General features: G+C 48.1%; 1 protein-coding gene and 1 pseudogene across 2 annotated transcripts; one reads left to right on the top strand and one right to left on the bottom strand.

The window, feature by feature from the left end:
• Positions 1-5893: 5893 nt before the first annotated feature.
• Positions 5894-22094, top strand: LOC101329094 (small integral membrane protein 10-like protein 2A). 2 transcript variants are annotated; one of them, XM_019919077.3, is made up of 2 exons: positions 5894-6613; positions 21701-22094. In XM_019919077.3, exon 1 carries the CDS (start codon positions 6036-6038, stop codon positions 6267-6269), a length of 234 nt encoding a protein of 77 aa, XP_019774636.1. In that variant the 5' UTR covers positions 5894-6035; the 3' UTR covers positions 6270-6613; positions 21701-22094. The 2 variants fall into 2 exon arrangements, with proteins under 2 accessions (XP_019774636.1, XP_019774635.1); XM_019919076.3 differs by lacking the exon at positions 21701-22094 and adding an exon at positions 8182-10188.
• On the bottom strand, positions 20455-22096 carry LOC101328805 (myosin regulatory light chain 12B pseudogene; annotated as a pseudogene).
• Positions 22097-23131: the final 1035 nt, after the last annotated feature.

The following is a 23131-nucleotide window of genomic DNA, read 5'->3' as shown; positions in this document are numbered from 1 at the left end:
TGTGTAAGATACAGTGTTAGGTTAGGCATCATTAATACCTAACCTGTGTATATAAAATTAAAAGTGAATGTTAAAGTGAGACATTTGCACTGGTAGCTGTCATATACTATTGAAAAGTAAAAAACAAAAATTATTACTGAATATAGAAGAAAACTGGGGGTAAAAATAAACAAGGGACAGTTTTTCCTATTTATATGTTATATCTACCCCTCATGAAAGTTTTCAACATGTTTTATGTTGTCTTTCTAATGCACGCAAACATGATAAGATGTAAATGTCTGTATTTCATTCTTGTTGGTTTTGTTACCAACGATTACATATCATACATACTAACCTAAAATAAGCACATTTGATTTCAAAATTATGTTTTAAATGTAATTCTGTTTTCACTACTTTCTACTGAGTTACTTTGTGCTGCACTTTTTTCCTAAAAGAGAATGGAAAAATGATCTACTTTTTAAAACTATAGCAATTGGACAGATCATTTTATTTTAAATGTTAAGCACCAAACAGATACAGTCACATTTACTTTTCAGATGACTTACATGAATTATATTAAGGTTCAGAGTGAGACAACAAGCATAAGTGACACCTGGAATAAAATTAAGGTTCAGTATTTGGTAACAGGAATATAGATCTTCTATGGTTCAGCATGAAACAACACACATAAAGGGGACCGCTGGAATAAAGTTTAAGATTCAGGCTGAAACCACAAGCGCAAAGACAACTATTTGTTCAGTGTGAGACAAAAACAGGAAATTTTCACTGGGAAAAGGTTATGGTTCAGTGTGAAAAAACAATCCTGAAGATTGGATTGGAATCTTCAATCCTCATTCTGCTGGAATGAGGTCAAGGTTCACTAGGCAACGCAAGCAATTAGATGACTGCTCAAATAAGATCACGTTTCAGTTTGGTGCAGGAAGCATAACAATGAATGGCAGAATTTATTCTTCAGTGTGAGACCAAAAGCATCCAGCTGACTGCTGAATGAGGTGAGTTTGGTGTGCGACGAGAAAGAAGATCACCAGGGAAATAAGTATAAAGCTCAGTGTGCCACAGCATTCCTGAACATGACGCTGGAATTAGGTAAAGGCTTAGAGGATGACAAGCTGGAAGGTCACTGCAGCAATAGGATAACGTTCAGTGTGACACAACCACCACGAAAATGATGGATTATTGTTAAGGATAAGAGTGAGACAAGAGCGTGAAGATGACTCCTGGGAGAAGGTTAAAAGGCCCAGTGTGAGATGCAATCAGAAAGATAAACACTGGACGAAGGTTATTCTTCAGTGTGGGACAAAATCTAGAAGATGAGTGCTGGAATAAACTTAGAGTCAATGGGAGAAAACAGGCCTGTTGCTGACTGCTAGAATTAAGGTACACGCGGTTCAGTGTGACCTGACAAACATGTTGGTGACTGCTTCAATAAAGGTTCAGGATGAGACCACCAACCTGAAAATGACTGTGGAAATATGGTTAGGATTGAAAGGGTGACGATGTGTATGAAGATGGCTGCTGGAATAAGGTTAAGGTTCAGTGTGCAACAATAAGCAAGTGGATGGATTACAAAAATAATTAGGCTTCAGTGTGAGGCAACAAGCAAGAAGATGGCCTCTGGAATAAAGGTCAGTTAAGTGTGAGACTATAATTATGAGGAAGACCACTGGAATACAGATAAGGTTTACTGAAAAACATCAAGCATGAAGCTGACCACTGCTATTCCGTTACTGTTCAGTATGAGTCAACCAACGTGAAGATGACCACTGATATAAGGTTAAGGTTAAGTGTCAAACATTGTCAGAAACATGATTGCTTGAATGAGGTTAAGGTTGAGTGTGGGATGGCAAACATGGTATGACTGCTGGAACCAACTCAAGATTCAGTATGAGACAAAATGCGTGAAGATGGCTGGTAGACTCATGTCTTGCTATGATGTGTGATCAAGCATTCAGTTGACTGCTGGAAGAAAGTTAAGGTTCACCAAGCCAACACAAACAAGATGAGTCGTGGAAAAGTTAAAGTTCAATGTGACACCAACAAACATTAGCACAGCCACTGGAATAAGATTAAGATTTAAAGAGTGTCAACAATCTAGAATATTACTGATGGAACAAGTTAAGGTTCAGTGTGACACAACTACCAAGAGGATGCCTGTTGGAATAAGGGCAACATTCAGGTGAGTTAAGAAGCATAAAACAACAAGGTCCTACTGTATAGCTCAGGGAACTATATTCCATATCTTGTGATAAACCATAATGGAAAAGAATATGAAAAAGAATGTATATATCTATAACTGAATCACTTTGCTATACAGTAGAAATTAACACAAAACATTGTAAATTAACTATACTTCAATTTAAAAAAAGATGCATGAAGGTGACTACTGGAATAAGTTTAAGTTTCAGCATATGTCTGACCACAAGCATGACGATGAATGCTGATAGAAGGCAATTATTCAGGGTTTCCCTGGTGGTGCAGTGGTTAAGAATCCGCCTGCCAACGCAGGGGACACGGGTTCGAGCCCTGGTCTGGGAAGATCCCACATGCCGCAGAGCAGCTAAGCCCATGAGCCTACAACTACTGAGCCTGCACTCTAAGCCCGCGAGCCACAACTACTGAAGCCCACGCACCTAGCACCCGTGCTCTGCAGCAAGAGAAGCCACTACAATGAGAAGCCCGCGCACCGCATCGCACACTGCAACAAAGAGTAGACCCCGCTCACCGCAACTAGAGAAAGCCCGCGCGCAGCAACAAAGACCCAACGCAGCCATAAATAAATAAATTTATATTAAAAAAAAAACAAAAAACAAACGGTTCAATTAGAACATGACAAAAGACATTTCACTAAAGAAGACATACAGATAGAAATAAGCACATAAAATGATTTTCACCATTATTAGCCATTAGAGAAATATAAATTAAACCACAATGAGATATCACTATACACCTATCAGAATGTCAAGAATAAAAAATAGTGATAATACCAAATGTTGATGAGTATGAAGAGAAACTGGATCTATTCACAAATTGCTGATGGGAATGTAAAATGCTACAGCCACGATGGAAAAGTTTAGCTGAATCTTATGAAACTAAACACGCACTTACCATACAACCCAGCAATTGCACTCTTGGGCATTTATCCCAGATAAATAGAAATTTTTGTTCACACAGTAACCCGTGAACAAATATTCACAGCAGCATTATTCCTAATAGCCAAAAACTGGAAACTCTGGTGTGCTTCCTGGGTAAGTGGTATACAAACTATGGTACAACCATCCCAAGGAATACTAACTCAGCAATAAAAGCAGTGAACTATCGACACGACATTCCCAGCAAATTGGATGACTCTCCAAAGAATGATGTTGAGTGACAAAGCCAATCCCCAAAGGTTACATACTGTATGAGTCCATTTGTATAACATTCTCAAAAAGACGAAATTATAGAAATAGACAACAGATTAGTGATTGCCAGGCATTAAGGAGGAAGGGCAGGAAGGAAGTGGGTGTGGCCAAAAAAGGGCAACACAAGGGATCCTGACAGTTATGAAACTGTTCTATATCTTGAGTATGATGGTGGATGCATGAATCCACACGTGATAAAATTGCATAGAACTAAACACACACACACACACACACACACACAAAGTAAACTGGGGAAATCTGAACAAGATAGATAGATTTGTGTCAATATCCTGATTTTGATATTGTACAGTACTGCAGTTTTGAAAGATGCTACCACTGTGGAAAACTGGGTAAAATGTACATGGGACCTCTCTATTTTTTCTTGCAATTGTATGTAAATCTACAATTATCTCAAAAGAAAAGCTTTAATTAAAAAATCAATTGCAGTTCTATATACTAACAATGAACATGTGGAAACCAAAATTAAACACACAGTACCACTTACAGCCACTCTAAAGGAAATGAGATAGATGTAACTCTAACAAAATATCTACAGGGTTGCTGAGTAAGTACAAAGAGGTAGCCCAAAGCAGTTCTTCTGTGGTGATGGAATATTTTTGTATCTTGATTGTAGTAGTGGTTACATGAATCCTGACATGGGATAAAATTGCTAGAGCTGGGCTTCCCTGGTGGCGCAGTGGTTGAGAGTCCGCCTGCCGATGCAGGGGACACGGGTTTGTGCCCTGGTCCAGGAAGATCCCACATGCCATGGAGCGGCTGGGCCCGTGAGCCATGGCCACTGAACCTGCGTGTCCAGAGCCTGTGCTCCGCAACGGGAGAGGCCACAACAGTGAGAGGCCCGCGTACCGCAAAAAAAAAAAAAAAAAAAAAAAATTGCTAGAGCTATACATGCACACACACACACACACACACACACACACACACACAAATTAATGCAGGTTAGAAAAATGGTGAAAACTGAATTAGGCCTGTAGTCTAGTCAAGAGTAATATACCAGTGTCAGTTTCCTGGTTTTGATATTATACTCTGTCTATAGAAAATGCCACCATTGGGGAAGCTGGGTGAAAGGCACAATGTCTTTTTTGTTCTATTTGTGCAACTTCCTGTGAGTCTATAATTATTTCAAAATAAAATGTTAAAAATAAATGAGATGAGGCCAAGGAGAGGTTTCAGAAATGATTGGAGGAAACAGGTTCTGCAAATGAATGACGCTGGATCCAGTCTGGAACAAAGGGTTTCTATAAAGCATAAGTCTATATTCCTGTGCCCCTTCTTTTTCAAATAATTTTTATTGCATTATACAAGTAATACTTATAGATATACATATGGATATACATACATATACATGGAGAATAAAAAGTATGTCCTCCTTCCTACTGCCTTAACCAGAGTAAACAATGTTCCGTAATTTGATATATATCTGCCCTGGTGTTTTTTATGCATTCATATCCATGCATGGTTATATTGTTGATAAAATCATGATGCAATCCAATAACCTAGTGTCTCTCAAACTTACTTTTCTTCCTTGATCATGCAGGTAGACATTTGCTCAGTGTATATGAATCTGCTGGGTTCCTTAAACACTTATACAGAGGCTACAGAGATATTCAGTGTGATGGTGAACAGGCATTTTGAGAGAGACTATTAAGGTATTAATTTAGGCCAGTCCTCCTTGTGAAAATTGGGATGAGGTCTTCGTGAATCAGCTTCATGCAGACAGCTTTTTAAAAGTCCTGACCATAACGAAGCATGCGCATTTCAATAGTCTTGAAAACGTGACGGAGTTTGGATTGGATGTGGTTTAGAAAAAGATTAGACGAAACCACGAAAAGGCTTTAAAGCCCAAAGCAAGAAAAAGGCAATGAATGAGAGCAGATTAATACCTGAGAGGACCTTGTGCGGTATCCAGGGCAAAGATAGACTAAGAGGAGTGCTTAGAAATCACTACAGAGTGAAAGGTAAGGAAAACGAGGCAATGGAGCAATTCACGAATAAAGAAATACACATGACCAGCCAATATACCCGAAAGGAAAAAAATGCGCGTGTGGGTTTGGTGAAACTCCATAGGGCAGAGTTACCATAAACATGTGAATTCTTAGAAAAGTACAGTGGGTTGGCTGGCCCGGTTTTCTGTGGAGACAGGGAGGGAGAGGAGATGGTGTAAACGGGGCAGAGGGTTCAGGGTGGGCCTTCTGTGCAGAATCAGCCCAGCGGTCCAGACCCTCACGGCCTCTACTCCTCTGCTCTAGCGCATTCTGCAAAAGGATCCCAGGGCAGCAGCGCCTTACAACGCACTCTGGCCCTCTGGCCCTGTTCTTGGGAGTCGGGCAGGAGGCGGGGCTTGCCGGCGGGGCGTGTCCCGTGGGTGGGGCTGAGTCCGCGGCGGCCAATCTGTAGCCCCAGAAAAGGGCACGGCCACGCTAGGGGCGGGGTTAAGCTGGCGGCCGCCACTCAGGGAGCAGGCGAGGGGGTGGAGCTGTCTGTGGCGGTGGCTGCTGCTGCCTCGGGAGACGGCGGAGCGGGCGGGGCGGGCTGTCGCCTCCAGGCCTCACGTCCACCTGCCCACCCGCTCCCACTGCGGTCAGTCGGCGGGGTGTGCGCCGGGCCGAACCCATGGCGGCGTCGGCGGCCCTGTCTGCGGCGGCGGCGGCTGCCATGTCGGGCCTGGCGGTGCGGCTGTCTCGCTCAGCTGCGGCCCGCGGCTCGTACGGCGCCTTCTGCAAGGGGCTCACGCGCACGCTGATCACCTTCTTCGACCTGGCCTGGCGGCTGCGCATGAACTTCCCCTACTTCTACATCGTGGCCTCGGTGATGCTCAACGTCCGCCTGCAGGTGCGGATCGAGTGAGCGCCCGCAACCACCGCGCGGCCGCGACGGCAGGGGCGCCGGCATGAAGCTCCGCGGGACTCAGGGCCGCCGGGACGCGGCGGGGGAAGGAGAAGGGGCGGCCCGGGCCCCCGGACCCTAGACCTCGGCGGAGGTCACGGCCACCGAGCCCCAAGCCCCGGCTCTGGTGACCCACGTCGCGGCCGGTGACGAACTGCACAGAAACTCGCGAAACGGGCCCTTTCCATCGAACTCGAGAAAATTACTTGAGTGCGGCCGACCTGTTGCCTCACCTTGGGCGAAGTGGGGAGCAGAAGGAAGAAATTCTGCAGCAGGAACGTGAATGACTGGCCCTGACCAAAGAGGTAGGAGGCCAGAGGTTGGACTTCGGGCTGGAGGGAGGCGGTTGCCATGACATGTAGATGTCCAGGCCCCTCGGTGGTTTGGGGGAGACGTGGAAGGGGCCCGAGAAAGCCAGCCGGGAAAGCTGCCGAGCCGCGAGCAGGCAAGGCAGGGCGGGCGCATGCCCTCCGGAGTCCCTTGTCATATTTCCAAGATGGGGGTGAGAGGCGGCGGCCTCGGCATCTTGGAGGGTCAGCCCATCACCTCCCGGCCACGGCCCCAGTGGTGTCACCTGAAAACGGGGGAGTGGAGGGAAATGGGCTCAGGGAGGCCCAGGGAAGGCCCTAGAGGAGAAAAGATGCTGCTACCCTTGTCCTCTACACGCTGGGGGGCAGCCTGGAAGGGCGGCTGTGTTCTTGGCCAAAGCCCAGGTCTGTTTCTCAGCGCTTTGCAAACCGGCCCCCTGCCTGGTCTCTGCGGCCGGGGGACTGCTCTCTGCCTGCTGCTGCTGGCCCTGTTGCTCCCCTCTCCGCTCTCCTGGGGCATCCTCCAAAGCTCCGCATCTGCGGCCACGGAAGAGCAGGAAAGGTGCATTCCTCCCCGGCCCTCCCGCCATCTCAGCCACGCTCCCTCCAGCTCCTCCCCGTGCCCTCCCGGTGCCACAGCCCTGGACTGCCTCCAGCAGCCCCCGTGTCCCAGAGGATTTGGGAAAGGGGGGATCTCCTTGAGCGGAGGGCAGCTCTCAGGCTGGAGGGCAGATGGAGAAGGGGCTTGTAGAGGAGGTGACACTTGGCGAGACAGGGACCTCTCTGGGTGGGGAGGCAGCTCTCAAGTCCCCATCTCTTTCTTTGTCTCAGGAACTGGTGTTATAGGAAGTGACCTGCCCCTTCTCTGGTCTTGTCAAGAGAGTGCCTAACCCTAACCCTGACCCTGACCCTAGAGCTGCCTGGGGAGCAGCCTAGAGAAGGGCCTGACCCACGAGGACAGGAAGGGACCAGGCAGAGACCCCGAGGGGTGGGGTGGCCCAGTGGTCCGGTTCTGACACGGGGAAGGAAGGACAGACCTAGCGACACTCTGCGGGAGCTCTGTCCTCCCCACCTACTGGGGCTCTGGGAGGGGAGCGCTTTGCCCTTATCACACAGGTAAGAAGTGGTGGAGCCGAATCTGCCTCTGGGCCTGCACTCTCCCACCTTCTTCTGGAAGACCTAGCGCCAAGGGATGGGGGAAGGGAGCAGAGGCTCCCAGGGGACCTAGAGACAGAGGGGCCCACGGTAGGGAAAGTGGAGTGTATGGGAAGTCACAGGGAAGACCGGGGGACAGTCTGAGCTGAGATGGGCACAGGAGAGATGAGTCCCAGCACCCCCGGCGAGCAAGGTCCTCACCCACAGAGCCGGACCTCCCCACCCTGCCGCAAATCCCACCCAAGGCTGGACCAAGGGCTCCTCAGTGTTGAGTGGCACAACGCTCTCAGTTTGGGTGGCGGGACGGGAGGGTGGGTGGCTCCTGGGGACCGTGTCACCAGGAGGGGAAGGGACAGTGGTGGGTGGGGTGGGGCTGAGACCCACGCCTGACCCCATGTCTCTGTCCCCAGGCTGGCCCCTGGGCCCAGCATCTCACGGGAGAGTCTCCTCTGGATGGGCCTGCATTGGTCCTGGAGGCCTTGGCTGCGCTGCTGACTGACGCCCCAGGAGCGGCGCAGAGGGGAGGCAGGACAGACCCTGGCCCTCACCCCGCACCGCTCCCACGTCTGCTTGGGCAGTGGTTGCTCATGGTCGATGCACTCAGAGTTCCTGGGGCTGAGCACCCCAGCAGCCTGGTTGCCCCCAGGACAGAGAGGCCGAGCCTCACACCATGTGCCCTCCTCAGCTGCCCAGCTGGAGCCCGGGTCCCAGGTGAGGATCTCTGCCTGCCTCACCCCGGGGCCGGAGGCTGCACCGCGGCCACCACGTGCCCCCCACAGATGCCCACCGACGGGGCCTGATGGCTTCCTTCCTTGTGCCAAGTCACCCGGGAGCCCTGGTCCTGGTGGCCCAACTGTGCCCACCCAGGGCCACTTCTGGGAGCCTGCCAGCCTGCGGACTGCATCCCCGGAGCTCTGGGGACAGCCTCTGAGACTGTGCCACGGGGCTGCATGGGAGGAGAGCAGAGGACGAGGGGCCTCCTTGGGGCTGATTCACAGATGTGCCCCTTTCAAGCCCAGCTCTCACCCTCCGGGTGGCTCGATCCCCAGCTCCAGCCTCTTGCTGGGCCAGCCTGAGAGGGCCTGAGAATGGCACAGGGGAGGCTCTTCACTGACCGCGTGGGTGCCCGTGTGTGAGTGCGCATGTATGAGTGTGTGCGGGTGTGCGGGTGTGAGCGCGTGTGTGTGAGTGAACGTGCGGGTGTGAGCGTGTGTGGGGGTGCTTGTGCACACACACGAGTGGCTGTGCGTTGCAGCGGGCGCGGAGCTGTTGAGCAGAGTGAGCTGTGCAGGGCGCCCTGTCCTCCCTGGGCTCGGGGCTCAGCCGGAGCTGCCTGGGGCTGCTTCCCAACAGGGAGAAAGCGCGCTGGAGGCCCAGGGGCCCGGGCTCAGAGACCCCCTCCCACCCATCGTGGGAGGGGCACGGCGGTGGCCCTGGCTGGGGCTGTCTGCGCTCTGAGGGGCTGGCCGTGGGAGGGGCTGGGGACGCGTCCTTAGCATGCGCTCCTGCCGCGGCTGTTCTTACGGTTCTGGCCCCGAGTCCTGAGCTGCTTCCGCTTCCCCACCTCTTCCTCGTCTCCCCCGCTGGGCCCTTGCTGCTTGACGGGCTCTCAGAGCACTTTATTTATTTGCCGTCTGTTTCTCAGGCAGTGGAGCTTTCACAATATCAGACACCGACTTGAATGAGACAACTTCCACTTTCCTGTGTGTGATGTACTCTGCACCGGGCAGCAGCGTCTGGTCAGAGAAATGTTCTTGTTTCGGGTGTTGTCAAATCTTGTTGTCTGTCTCAGTTAAGAAGAAAGTCCTTTGAGTTCAATCAAATAAAACCTGGAGGCCTCCTGTTTCTGCCGCCTCGGAGGAGAGAGGGGCAGCGAGCTCACCCCACTCTGTTGGCCGGGAGCTGGGGGAGGGGAGCACCCCGAGGGCTCTAAGGGGGCGGGGCTGAGGGCGGGGCTGGTGCCGGGTCAGAAGATGTGGCGAGACCCGAGCTGACCTGGACCACTGCTCCCGTGAGGGGAAGGCAGCAGCACAGGCCTGGCCCAAGAGGTGGCACTTTGTCCCATTCACAAACTTTATTTGAATCAACTAACGCCTAGGCCTTTTCTTCATCTTAGAGGCTGGTGTTAGAAGGCGCGTAATTCAGCTGAACCCCGAGGGTGGGCTGCGGTAGGTGAGGTGGAATGGACTGTCTGCAGATCATTTTGTGTCCCCGAAGGCCCTTCCGCAGCCACAGGTGGCAGGGTCTCCATCACCTCCCAGCTGGCCAGGTGGTGTCTGAGTTTTGGAGAAGATCAACCTCTGGGACTGGAAACCTGCCTCCCTTACTCCCACCTTAGACGCAAGCTGTCCCGGCAGAGAAGCCAGGGCGGGGGCTCTGAGGCTGCTGCAGGGGGAGGGTGGGCCGAGGACAAAGGGCTGGGGAGGGATGCCTGCAGGGGAGGGCAGCACCCGCCTCGGAGGAATGCAGGCCCATAGGACCCAGGAGAGGGGTGTCCTGAGGACTCGGGGTGTGGTCACACGAGGAGCGCAGCCTGGGGTAAGACACCTGTCGCCAAGAGCTCCGCAGGGGTCAGAGCAACTTGACAAGAGGGCCTCTTCCAGCATCTGCCACCCTAGGAGGGAGGGGTAGACTCCAGTCCTGGCCAGAGCCCCAAGCTTCCCGTCCCTTGGTCCAGATGGTCCTGTTCAGTCCCTGATGGTTCTGCACCCACTTCAGGGACCAGGTAGCCTGGCACAGCCAGATGGGAGAGAGGATCCAGCACCCAGGGCCCAAGGGACCGTGATGAGGGAGGACCGTATTCCCCCGCGAGGGAGGCAGGCAGGCTGGCGCATCACACTCTGGTTAAGAGGGGCGCCTAGGAGACCAGAGACCTGCGCGCTGAGCCCAGCTCTTCCACTGACCACAGCGGAGCCCCAGGCCAGCCACGGGCACTCGTGCATTTTCAGAAAGGAGCCTTCAGGGTGCTGTGGGCCTTCAGTGTGAGGATGTCTCTTCAACAAATGGCCCCAGGTCTCAGCCAGAGCAGCCCTGTCACCATGAGGAAAGGAAACGAACTGGCAGGTGATGAGAGCCTGCCGAGCTCCAGGCACCATGCCTTAACCTCATCATCCCCATGGCCACCTTCTGGAGGAGGTCACCACTAGGATGTCACTGAGGTTGAACCTCGAGCTGGCCTCAGCTCCTCACCCTTCCCCGCTCCTTGGGTTGCACGTTCTGCCCACTGTTCCCACAGCCAGAGCCCTTTTGAGGACGCGGCCTTGAGAGAGTAAGGCGTCTCTGGGACTATCTGGACCGAATATGTGACTGAATTCCATTAAGACCTCTACAGACTTTAAAGATTCTGCCAGGTGGGTGGGGAGAGCTGCTTGTCTTGTGGCCTCAAGACAAGCCTCATCTGTAAGTTCGTTTGCTTAGTAACCGTGCCCCCTTCCCAGTCTGGAGTGGTCTGCTTCTTTCTAGGTCTCTCCTTGCCTTCTGTGTACAGGACCAGTTTGCAAACCAGCACCACGGTTATCCCCATTTTTCGGAGAAACTGAGTCTCGGAGCCCAGTCTGAACTAGAAGCCCAAGCAGAAGCTGTTTTCCTGAGGCCCCAGTGCCTCTTGCAGGGGCAGGGAATTAGGCTGGAGGGGTGGTGCAAGGACACAGTCTGAAGGCGACCCTGGTCTTTCTGGGTAGGGGCCAGGGGCCAGATAAGGAACCCAGGGCTTGGGGGCGGAGCTGGGAGCCTTAGCAACGTGGAGCTCCCCATTGGAGCAGCTGGGGCCACGCTGAGGTGGGGCCACCTGTCTTCTTACGAACCTCCCACCTCTGCAGACTGACTGGGATCCAAGCAGCTGAGTCAGGGGAGGGCGAAAGAGCAGCTGAGAGGGCAGTTCCAGGAGGGCCAGTCAGAACCCAATACAGTCAGAACACGAGAGAGAGAAACGGCGTACAGAGTCCCAGCCCAGCCCACCCCGAGGGAAACTGCCCAGTTTCGGATGAATTTTCACTTTGTGTGCATGTCCTTTATATACATAAAATTAGGAACATATGACTTTTTTCACTTTATGACATAAACACTTCCTGCTCATCTTCCTGTGTGATGAAGTACGCTTCTGCTTCCAAAGCCACAGAGTATCTCTGGTATGAAGCTCTCATCATGTATTTTGCACTGCCTCTTGCTTGTTTTCCTTTGTTGTTGTTTGTTTGGGGGGTTGAGTTTGAGGTTGTTGTTGGCTTTGGTTTGCTTTTGTGGTTTTTATTGGGTTTTACTGATGACGCGGTGACAAGTGTCCTTGTGGATAAATGTTGTGGTGCAGTCATGGTCGATCTCTTACCATACACTCCTGCACGTGGGCCGCAGGGTAGGCACGCCTCAGGGGTTTGACACCCTCCAGAGCAGCGGTGCCACGTTACTGTGCTCATGCCACTCAGGAGTGAGACTGTTGTGAGACAAGGGTGGCAATTGTGGGTCACAACACGTTTCAAAATCTGTTACTGCCTTTCCTGCCTCAAGCTGGGTGCATTTCTCTCTCCTCAAGATCAGTGTAATCTTTCATTTAACTCATCATTTCCCTCAAACTCTTCCTTTCCCATCATCCCCAGTTCACGGCTAGAATTAAATCCACTCTCCAGTTGTCCTGGGATAAAGTCGTGGTTCCTTTCTTTCTGCTCCTCACCTTTGCCTGTAGCGAAGTCTCAAGACAGGTTTTGAATCTCTCAATTGGATAAGCCAAATTGTTTATTTTGATATTTTATTTTGCATGCCTTTCAACACATATCAAAATTACATTTTTTTCATATGTTCATTGGCCATTTGTAGTTTTCTTTTAAATTGTAGGGAGTAATTTTTTTATTGAGATATAGTTGACATATAAATTGTGTACCTTTAAGGTGTACACATGTTGGTTTGGTACATTTATATATTGCAATTTGATTACCACCAGTAGTGTTAGCTCACACCTCCATCACATCACATAATTATCATTTCTTTTTTGTAGTATGAATCATTAAGATCTAGTCTCTTAGCAACTTTGAAGTTCATGATACAATATTGTTGACTATAATCGCTATGCTGTGCATTAGATCTCCAGAACTTATTCATCTACTTGTTGCAAGTGTGTATCCTTAAATAACTGATCCCTGATTTTCCCGCCTCCCAGCCCCTGCTAACCATCATTCTACTCTCTGTTTGGCTTTCTTGGATTCTACATAATGTAACATCATATAGTATTTGTCTTTTTCTGTTGTTCTTGTCTCACTTAGCATAATGCCCTCAAGGTCCATCCATGTTGTCACAATTGGAAGGACTTCCTTCTTTTTCCACTACTGAATAATATTCCTTTGTGTGTGTGTGTGTGTGTGTGTGTGTGTGTGTGTGTGTGTATCTCACATCTTCTTTATCCATTCATCCACTGATGGATAATTAACCTTTTTTATTTTTAAATAGCCACACCACGTGGCTTGTGGGATCTCACTTCCCCAACCAGGGATTGAACCCGGGCCATGGTAGTGAAAGCCCAGTATGCTAACCACTAGGCCACCAGCGAACTCCCCACTGATGGATACTTAGATTGTTTCCATGTCTTGGCTATTGTGTATAATGTTGCAATAAACATGGGAGTTCAGATATCTTTTTGATATCCTGTTTTCATTTCCTTTAAATATATACCCGGAAGTGGAATTGCTGGACCATATGGCAGTTCTGTTTTTAAAACCTAGAACCTAGGGACATGGAGTTGTCCTGGTGCTGAGGCCAGCCTGCCTGTGGTTCAGGGTGAAGTCGGGTGCTCACTTCCCTCTCCTGCCAGGGCACAGACAAGTACTCAACAAACAATAGAATTAATGCAATCAGCACGGATGCCACTTTCCCCAGCAAACTTTCTCAGTTTAATGGATTCCCACCAACAAAATGACGCTTTCTCAGTGTCCCCCAAGTCATCCCTTCAGTGCCAGACTCGGGGGCAGGTTTTTAGGGCACAAAGGTGAGCAAGTTCAACGTGGCCCCTGCCCTCCGACCGGGGACAGATCCATGGTTCTTCCACTTGGCTTCAAATACACAGGCGTTTGTGAAAAAAAACCAAATTCATCCTTAGCTCAGGGTGATGCACCGTAGGGGAAATCTGGAAAGGCATCTGCTGCAGGAGCAGCTGGGGAAATGCAGGGCCGGGAAGCGCCCCCGTGGGCCATCTCTGCCCCTGTCTTCCCCACTTGGGATCAATGCACACAAGACGGAGCCGCCTCTGCCGCCCAGACCAAGGGTGCTGTGGGGGGACAAGGGGACTGAGAGGTACCTGGTGGGAGCCCTGGCTGCCTGGGGCACTCTCCCTCTGCAGGGTCCCCCTCCTCCGGAAGACGGGCACCGCCCTGGTCAGAGGCCTGAGCGTGGTCACCGCAGCCTGGTCACGCGCCACAGGAGATGATGCACGAGGTCTGCTTCTGTCGAAGCCGCTGCCTCACAGATGCCCTCTAGTCAAAGTGACCTCTCAGGGCCTGAGCCTCCTGCTGTCGGTTCTCAGCCTCGGTGCCCCCAGGGAACCCTGCTGCCACCCTAGGAGGTGACACGGGCCCCATGCTCCAGTCCCTGGGTGCGCAATGTGCAGGGCCCACCTCCGTGGCCGTCCAGCCAATGAGGGTGCAGCGGGTGGGCTCCTGTGGCCGCTAAGAGGAGGTGGGCGGGGACATCCTGGCTCCTCCCATCATTGGTGAGGGTGCCAATTTGGTGGCCATAGGGAAATGGGCTGGGGTCTATGCCCTGTGTGTGCTTCAGGGGGATGAGGGGCTCCTCTGTGGGGTCCTTGGGAGGATGGGAGACTGGCATAGAAGGTGTGGCTTTTTGATCAGAGATACAGCCCTAGAAGAAGCTGGGGGATCTGCACCCTCCTCACTATGATTCTCTTTTTTCTGCTTCATGGATCACATCCTCTGTGAATGGGAAGTAGGGAGACCAGCAAAGGCCTGGTCTAAACCCCCTAGACATACATACCATGACCAAGTGGCATTTATCCCAGGAACGCAAAGTTGGTTTCCGTCTCTATCTATATGCTTTTCATGGATATTTCAAAAAAAATGGAATCATACGATATGTGACCTTTTATATCTGGCTTCTTTAACTTAGGATAATATTTTGGCAGTTCATTCACATTATTGTATTATCAGTACCTTTTTCCTTTTATGGCTGAATAATATTCCATTTTATGGATATATGACATTTATCCATTCATATGTTGATGGACATTTGTGTTGCTTCCACCTTTTGGCCATTGTGAATAGCCCTACTATGGACATTCAAGTACAAGTTTGTTTGAACACCTGATTTCAATTTTGGGGGTCCACATCTAGGAGTGGAATTGCTGGATCACTTGGTAGTTCTATATTTAACTTATTGAGAAACCACCAAACTGTTTTACATAGAAGCTGCGCCATTTACAGTCTCACTCAGTAATGTATGATGGTTCCACATGCTCTCTAACAGTTGTTATTTTTCTTTTTTTAATTTATGGCTATCCTAGTATGTGTGAAGTAGTATCTCATTGTAATTCTCATTTGCATTTCCCTAGGGTTAATGATGTGGAGCATCTGTTCATTTGCTTGGTGGCCATTTATACGTCTTCTTTGCAGAAATATTAAGTACTTAGGGATAAATTTGACAAAAGGTCTGCAAGACCTGTACACTGAAAACTACAGAAGAAATTAAATAATACATACATAAATAAATGGAGTGATATACCATGCTCACAGATTTGAAAACTCAGTGTTGCTGGATGTCAGCTCTACCAAACTGATCTATAGATTCAGTGCATTCCCAATAAAATCACAGTAGGACTTTTAAAAGAAATTGACATTGACAAAGTGATTCCAACATTTCTATAGAAATGCAAAAGGCTAAGGACAGCCAAAAAATTTTGAAAAAGAACAAAGATGCAGGATTTACACTACATTTCAGGACTTAGTATAGAACCACAATAATCCAGGCAGTGTGGTATTGGCATTAAGATAGATTTAGAGATCAATGGAACAGAACAGAGAGTTCAGAATATACTCACAACTATATGGACAATTGACTTTTGACTGAGGTGCCAAGGCAATACAATGGAGAAAAAGATAACATTGTCAACAAAGTACTGGAAACATTGGAAAAGCACATCTTTAAAACCAAACTTGACTTAAAAATTTTTTTTAATTTATTTATGTATTTATTTTGCTGTGCTGGGTCTTAGTTGCAGCACGTGGGATCTTTGCTGCCACGTGCAAAACTTGACTCTTACATCATATACAAAAATTAACTCGATATCATGACATACATATGAGATAAAACCATAATACATGCCACCTGCGAATTACTGCAGTTCAGTATTGCACTGCTGGGTGCCCTTTCCCCGATGCCAATTTTAATAAAAAGTTAGATTCTATCACCCTGGGGATCACAGCGGAATGGCTAAAGCAGAGGCTCTACAACCTCACGTTGACACCCACTCCCTCCACTCCCTTCCTGTGTCCCAAAACCTCTCTTCTCTTTCTTCTCTTCCCCTTATCAAAACTGGCTGTGCACGGGTGCTGTCCCCATGTCTGAAGGCCTTGGCAACACAACACCCTCCAGTGGTTTCTGATGTAGTTCACGGAATCCACCAGGAGATGGCGCTGCTCCACTAGCGCCGGCCAGCCTCGGGCTGGAGCGTGGAGCTTTCACCCAGCTTTGGCAGAATTCGCTTTCTGTAAATGAACAAACCATGAGGACGAGATATATAGGTTTTCGAGTTATACGAGGTGCAAGATCTTGGGCAAATAAGAACCTATGAACTGATTACGTGCTTCCGATTTCCATGCACGCTACAACAAGAATTGCAGATGCATCCGGCGGGCAGGGCATCCCAGTAAGTCACCAGGGACTTTTCAGAACACCATCAGTACTGGAGATGGGCCGTCCCATCTTTAAACCAGACGCACGGCGGGTGGAGCAGGCTTGGGAGGGGGAAACCAGCTGGGCTCGAACCCGGCGTCTTCAGGTTACGAGCGGAGTCACTTTGGCCAGGTCCTTCAGGCTCTCTGCGCTTCGCTTCCTTCATCTGCGAGATGATTAGTAATTCCCAGGTTCTCTGAGGAATCGGTGAACTAACGCACGTCAGTCAGTGAACACCGAGCACGGTGGCTGACACGTGGGAGAGGTTCGAACACGAGGACTCGCCTTTATTAATGATCAGCCTGATTCGGAGCTGGTCGGACGAGCTGCTCAGTCTCAGGACGTCAAAAGGCAGCACTGCGTCAGGGTCAAGGGCGCAAACTGTCGTTGGACACAGCAGCTCTACCACTTAATCAGGGAGGCGGGATGGCCCTGGCCTCTCTGAGCCGCAGCGCCGTCACCGGTCCAATTGGCGTGGGCAGCACCCAGCTGGCGGGCTGTCGCGGGGTCCTAGGCGGCCGCGAGCGTGGGGAGGGCCTGGCTCGTGGGAAGGGCTGGGTGGGTGGCGGCTGCCGTGGGAACCCGGCCGCAGCTGCGGCGCCGCCGCGCACCGCCCGGAATCAAAGGTCTCCTTGCGCCCGGTCCGCGCCTAGTTCCCCCAGTTCTCCTCTGCTCGCCCTCAGCCACACAGAGGCGGTAGCCGAGCTCCAAAGGGAGAAAAGGAAACGGGAAACACAGGCGATTCTATCCATCAACATTTCCCCGGATTTGGAAAAGACAAAACCACCCTGTGACTTTGATGGCGGTACTACCGCTGAAATCCGCGGTGGGCCTTCCTGAAGCTCACAGCCTGCCTCCGCTGCCTCCCAGCTTTGCTGGAAACGTCCAGAGGCCTAGTTCGCTGGAACCTTTAACCTCGCACCGCCTCTTAGAGCTGTCTCTCCTCGCCAGTGCCTCTGGGAGGACAACTGAAGGACAAGAGCCCGGCCACATTCCTGTCCCCACTCCGTCCTTCTTGTGACTTCACCTTGTCAGGGAGAAGCCGGCCTTGTAATGCTTTGTGCAGTTCCCTGTCCCTGCTTCCCGAGGTCGCTCCAAACCGGGCCCAGTTGTCCATTCAGTCCAGCCAGTGAGGCTCTGGAGCTTGTTGGTAGTGCGAAGAATTTTGAACCCCAGCATTTCAGAAACCAAAGATAGTCTTCAGGTTCGCTTGTAGTTGCTTTAAACAGAAGGCAACAAACAAACAAATCAACCAAACAGATTTAACAAAAAGTCTGGTTTGGTTTCATCGTCATCGCTAATAGTATTGTGACCACCTAGAGGGTGGGATAGGGAGGGTGGGAGGGAGACACAAAAGGGAGGAGATATGGGGATATATGTATATGTATAGCTGATTCACTTTGTTATACAGCAGAAACTTAGACAACAACATAAAGCAATTATACTCCAATAAAGATGTTAAAAAAATAATAATATTTATTGGACCCTGAAGAGGAACAAGGTTCTGGCCTAGGCACCTTATAGTACTGGATTCTACAACACTCTTTATAGACAATATAGATGAAACAGAGCAGCTTGTGTCAGATAAACATAAGGCATTCAAGGAACAACCAAGTTTTTTTTTTTAATCTTGAAAGCTTCCCCCCCCAAGCTTTTAAATCTGGCTTCAAGCAGAGCAATAGAATAAATGTATTAAAATTATGCCAGAAAGATGGTAGTTGGAGGGGAGGAAGTAGGTTAGACAAGGAGAGGCATTTTATAGCCACATCCTCAATCATTTTCCGGGTCCAAGCTGTCCTCATGTCTTGCCTGGATGATGGCGACAGCCTCCTCCTACCTGGAAGCCTTTTGCCCCTCTACACAGCAGCAAGGTTGAGTTTTTTAAAACGTGAATCACGTTTCTTCCCTGCCTAAAGCCCTAGGATTCCACACTTAAACTACGCAGCAAACACCATCCTTGTGTTCTCTCGTGCTCCCCCAACACTCCTGCCACATGTGCCTTGGGAGGAGCTGTCCCTTTTGAACCCCGATCATCTCATGGGACCTCCTTCTTGTCATTCAGACCTCAGCTTAACGTGACATCTCAAAGAGGCCCTTCCTGACTACCCTCTGCTTCATTTGCTCAGTTCTTTGTCGCACAGGACTTATTTGAGATGAGTTATTGATCACCTGGCTCTCACTAGAGAGCGTGTATCCCAGGAGGGCAGCGTCCTTGTCTGTCCTGCCCCCCAACTGTCCCCAACACTTAAACGGTGCCTGAGAAACAGTGGTTTAATGATGATCAAGATAATCCCACCACCTTTTCCCCTTTCCCTAAACATACAGTGATTTTCCACCTGGTTTTGTGACACTTCACGGTGACTTTACGCTTGTAAGTGGAAAAGGGAGCAGGATGTGAACTCTTGTACTTGAGAAACCTTAGATAAGTGCTTTGACTTTTTGAAACTTCAACTTGACTTACACTCTACTTACCCTGTGGGCTGTGAGGATTAGATAATAAATGTGAAAGCTCTTATGAACTGCAAAGCACTGTACTAGGCCACCATAGTCGAACTGCTCCCTCATTTTTTTTTTTATTGAAGTAGAGTTGATTTCCAATATTGTGTTAGTTTCAAGTGTACAACATAGTGATTCAGGGTTTGTTTGTTTTTTTTGCAGATTCTTTTCCATTATAGGTTATTAGCAGGTATTGAATATTGTTCCCTGTGCTATACAGTAAATCCTTGTGGCTTATCTATTTTATGTAGAGTAGTTTGTTAATCCCAGACTCCTAATTCACTCCGCCCCCCGCTCCTTTCCCCTTTGGTAGCCATAAGTTTGTTTTCTATGTCTGTGGGGAAAGGAAGCCAAGAAAAAAAATTCTTTTAAGTGATAGCAAGTCAACAGAGATCTGCCTACTGCACCCAGCTATAAAGCACAAATATTAAACAATATGTAAATGCATTGATTTTAAGGAGACAAAATTCCAATATGCTTTTAGGAGAGGGAATAGGTGTTGAACAGTGTTGAAAAACTTCTTTCAGTGGATATTTTCCTTTTTAAAATTGTTCTCTCCTGTTTGTCAAATTGCTGGGCCTTGAGAATTTAAAATGAGCTCGTAGCAGCCTTGTTTCCGTGTTTTTCAGTCCTTCGCCTTCCCTAGAGTCTACACTACATGAACTGCCTTCAAACAGACAATAGTATTGCTTATCATCTTTGTCTTCTGTAGTTTTTTTAAACCTGGGATAGAATTTTTTGAAATTCTATTCACATAATCAATTACCCCAATTATTTTAAATTTCAATAGTGACTACAGAATTATGTTATAATGTAATGGAAATGTCTTGATTCTTTTAGACATTTGCGGGTTTTCATAGAGACAACCTAGTGGTTCCAGCACTGTAAGCTCTGGGGTGAGGTGCCCTAGGTTGGAATTCCAACTGTCATGTTGGGAGGATTCAGTGAAAATCGTATATGTGCAATGCCTCAGACACAGTAAATGCTCAGTCATAACTATTCTATGGAATTTTGCCTCATCTTAGAATCTTAGATCAATAAAATGTTTAATGTTCTCCCAGATACATTCTACATGTGTCATTCAGTAGTTTAAACATCTTAACTTACCAGAAGCATAAAAAAACCAAACACATAACTAGTTTTTACTGCATAATAATGTTAAAGTGTACTTAAGAGTTTTGAAGGACACTGTCCCGCATATGAGAAAAATCAAGTTTACCATGAAACCTGAATTCTATGACATTGCAAACTGAAAAAAGAACTATCCCCAAACCTCCACTCACTCATTTGTTTAACTTGCCATTATATTCCATTTCAGTCAGAATAATCTTTATTTCAAAATACCATTTTAATTATACAAAATTATAAAAATCTAGCAAAGCCAGAGATATGGATATATTTTCCTGGAGGTTCACATGTCAATTTTTATTCACAATGTCTTTTTCAATACAATTTACAACCTCATCCCCATTTCCAGTCTGATTATACAAATGCTAAGTGGCAGAAAGGTCTGGAATAAATATATCAAAAAAAAGTGGGGTGGGAGCTGTGAAACTAAGTTGCATTCAACAGGTTCTATGAGGGTGGGGTTAAGTGTCTGGGAAATAAAAAAGCGTAAGACACATAAAATAAGCTACAAGGATATATGTAACAATACAGGGAATATAGCAAATATTTTATAACAGTAAATGGAGTATAACCTTTAAAACTTGTAAATCACTATATTGTACACCTGTAACATATAACAGTGTATATCAACTATACTTCAATTTTAAAAAAGAGTAAGACAAACTACTATATATAAAATAGATAAACAACAAGATCCTACTGTATAGCACAGGGAACGATATTCAACATCTTGTAATAAAGTGTAATGAAAAAGAATGAATATATGTATATGTATAACTGAATCACTTTGCTGTACACCAGAAACTAACACAACATTGTAAATTAACTATAGTCTAATAAAAACATTATTTTTAAAAAGTAAGATATAGTAAGTAGAAGTTGGTGTCTTGTTTTTTGTTTTTTAAAGATTTTTTTGATGTGGACCATTTTTAAAGTCTTTTATGGAATTTGTTACAACACTGCTTCTGTTTTATGTTTTTTTGGTTTTGTGGTCCCAAGGCATGTAGGATCTTAGCTCCCTAACCAGGGATCAGACATGTACCCCCTGCATTGGAAGGCAAAGTCTGAACCCCTGGACCACAAGGGAAGTCCCTGGAAGTTTTTTGGTTTTTAATTTTTTAAAACCATTTATTTATTTAGGCTCCTCCGGGTCTTCATTGTGGCATGCAGGATCTTAGTTGCAGCACGCGGGCTTCTTAGTTGCGACATGTGGGATCTAGTTCCCCGACCAGGGATCGAACCCGGGCCCCCTGCTTTGGGATCACGGAGTCTTACCCACTGGACCACCAGGGAAGTCCCAGTAGTTGGAAGTTTTTAGCTAAAGTTCTTTCAATGTCTTCTTTGCCTTTTGCTCCAAGTTTAATAATGCACGTGAACTCAGTTAAATGAAAGTTTCCCTTTTTGTCAATTGTCTCTGAACAGCTCATCCACTTCTTCATCTACCAACTGAACTCCCATTGTCGTCAGATCTCTCTTGGATAATCCTCCTGAATGGTGCCTACTGCTTCTTTATCAAAGCAAGCAAGAGCATTCTTCTGGATCTGCACCATTTAACTTCTCACCAAACATCAGGAGGAGCAAGGTGAAATTTATGGGCCCTGGGACCTCATTCATCATGGCATTGAGGTATGCATCAGCTGGATTCTTCCCTGGAGAAACAAACACATCACGCAAGTTTTCCTTGATGAAACCATCTCTGTTCTGATCAATTACATTGGAGGCCTCTTTGAACACTTGAATCTGTCGTTGGTCAAATATGGCAAACACATTGGAGGTGGCGAACTGAGGACATTTCTTGGTGGTCTTAGTCTTTGCCATTTTGCTCTATGTGGTGGCTGTTTAACTCTGGGAATCGGTCCTTCAGAAGTTGCAGTTAATCTTGTCCAAACTCAGTCCCATTAAAGCATGAATGAATATCCCAGTCAGCCACTGTAGAAGTCTCTTCAACAGAGCCCAAGGCCAGACACAAGAGCTGCCCTGTGCCCTGTTTTTTTTAAGTTCCTATCAGTTGGATATGAAACGAGATTGACAAATTGCGGTACTTGTTGAATCTTAGTAATGGGTACTTGCAAGTTTGTTAGACTTTTCTTTTGAATTTGTTGTATGTTTGAAATCTTCCATAATAAAACTAGGTTAAATTATCCTATCCCCCCAAAGGGCTGCAATTCAATGGTTGTCAAGCTCTTAAAAAAATAAACAAACTGACTCCTTTTATTTTTCAAATAAAATCTTAGGTGGAACCCTAATGTAAAACAAATCAAAGGTGAGGTGCTCTGGCTGAAGCTAGGGTGTGGGGTGACTAGAGTCCTGCCTCTGGCCTTCCATCCACACCAGCAGTGAGAGCCCTTGAGACACTTCTGTAATATATGCTTACTTGCTACTCAAAGTGTGGGTCAGGGCCCAGCAGCACGAGCATCACCTGGAAGCTTGTGACTCTGAGGCCTCCACCCCAGACCAACTGAATCAGGACTTGCACTTTCACAGTGTGCCCAGTGATTCCAGTGCTCATTAGAGTTTGAGAAGCACAACTCCGTGGTAGCTTGAGGCTGGAGAGGCTAAGTGAGCTATATTTTACAAATGAACTAAGGAAGGCTCACAACCATGTGCACAAAGCCACACAGCTAGTGGGTGGGAGAGCCAAGGTTAGCAGCCAGGTTGCCTGACTTTCAGCTCAGCCATTTCTGCACTATTCTTGTCGATTGCACCCTATGGCAGATTCCCCTCCGGTCCCAGGGGACAAGTTCATGCTTTGTTTCTGGGACCAAGCCCCTGTCTCATGTCCTTGCATCTAAATCCATGGCTTGCTTCCTTACCTAACATCAAGGTGCTCCAGAACTGGGGTCAAGGGGCTTC

This window comes from Tursiops truncatus, chromosome X, assembly GCF_011762595.2.
Source record: "Tursiops truncatus isolate mTurTru1 chromosome X, mTurTru1.mat.Y, whole genome shotgun sequence".
Lineage (NCBI taxonomy): Eukaryota > Metazoa > Chordata > Mammalia > Artiodactyla > Delphinidae > Tursiops > Tursiops truncatus.
This window is presented reverse-complemented; position numbering and strand designations above follow the sequence as displayed.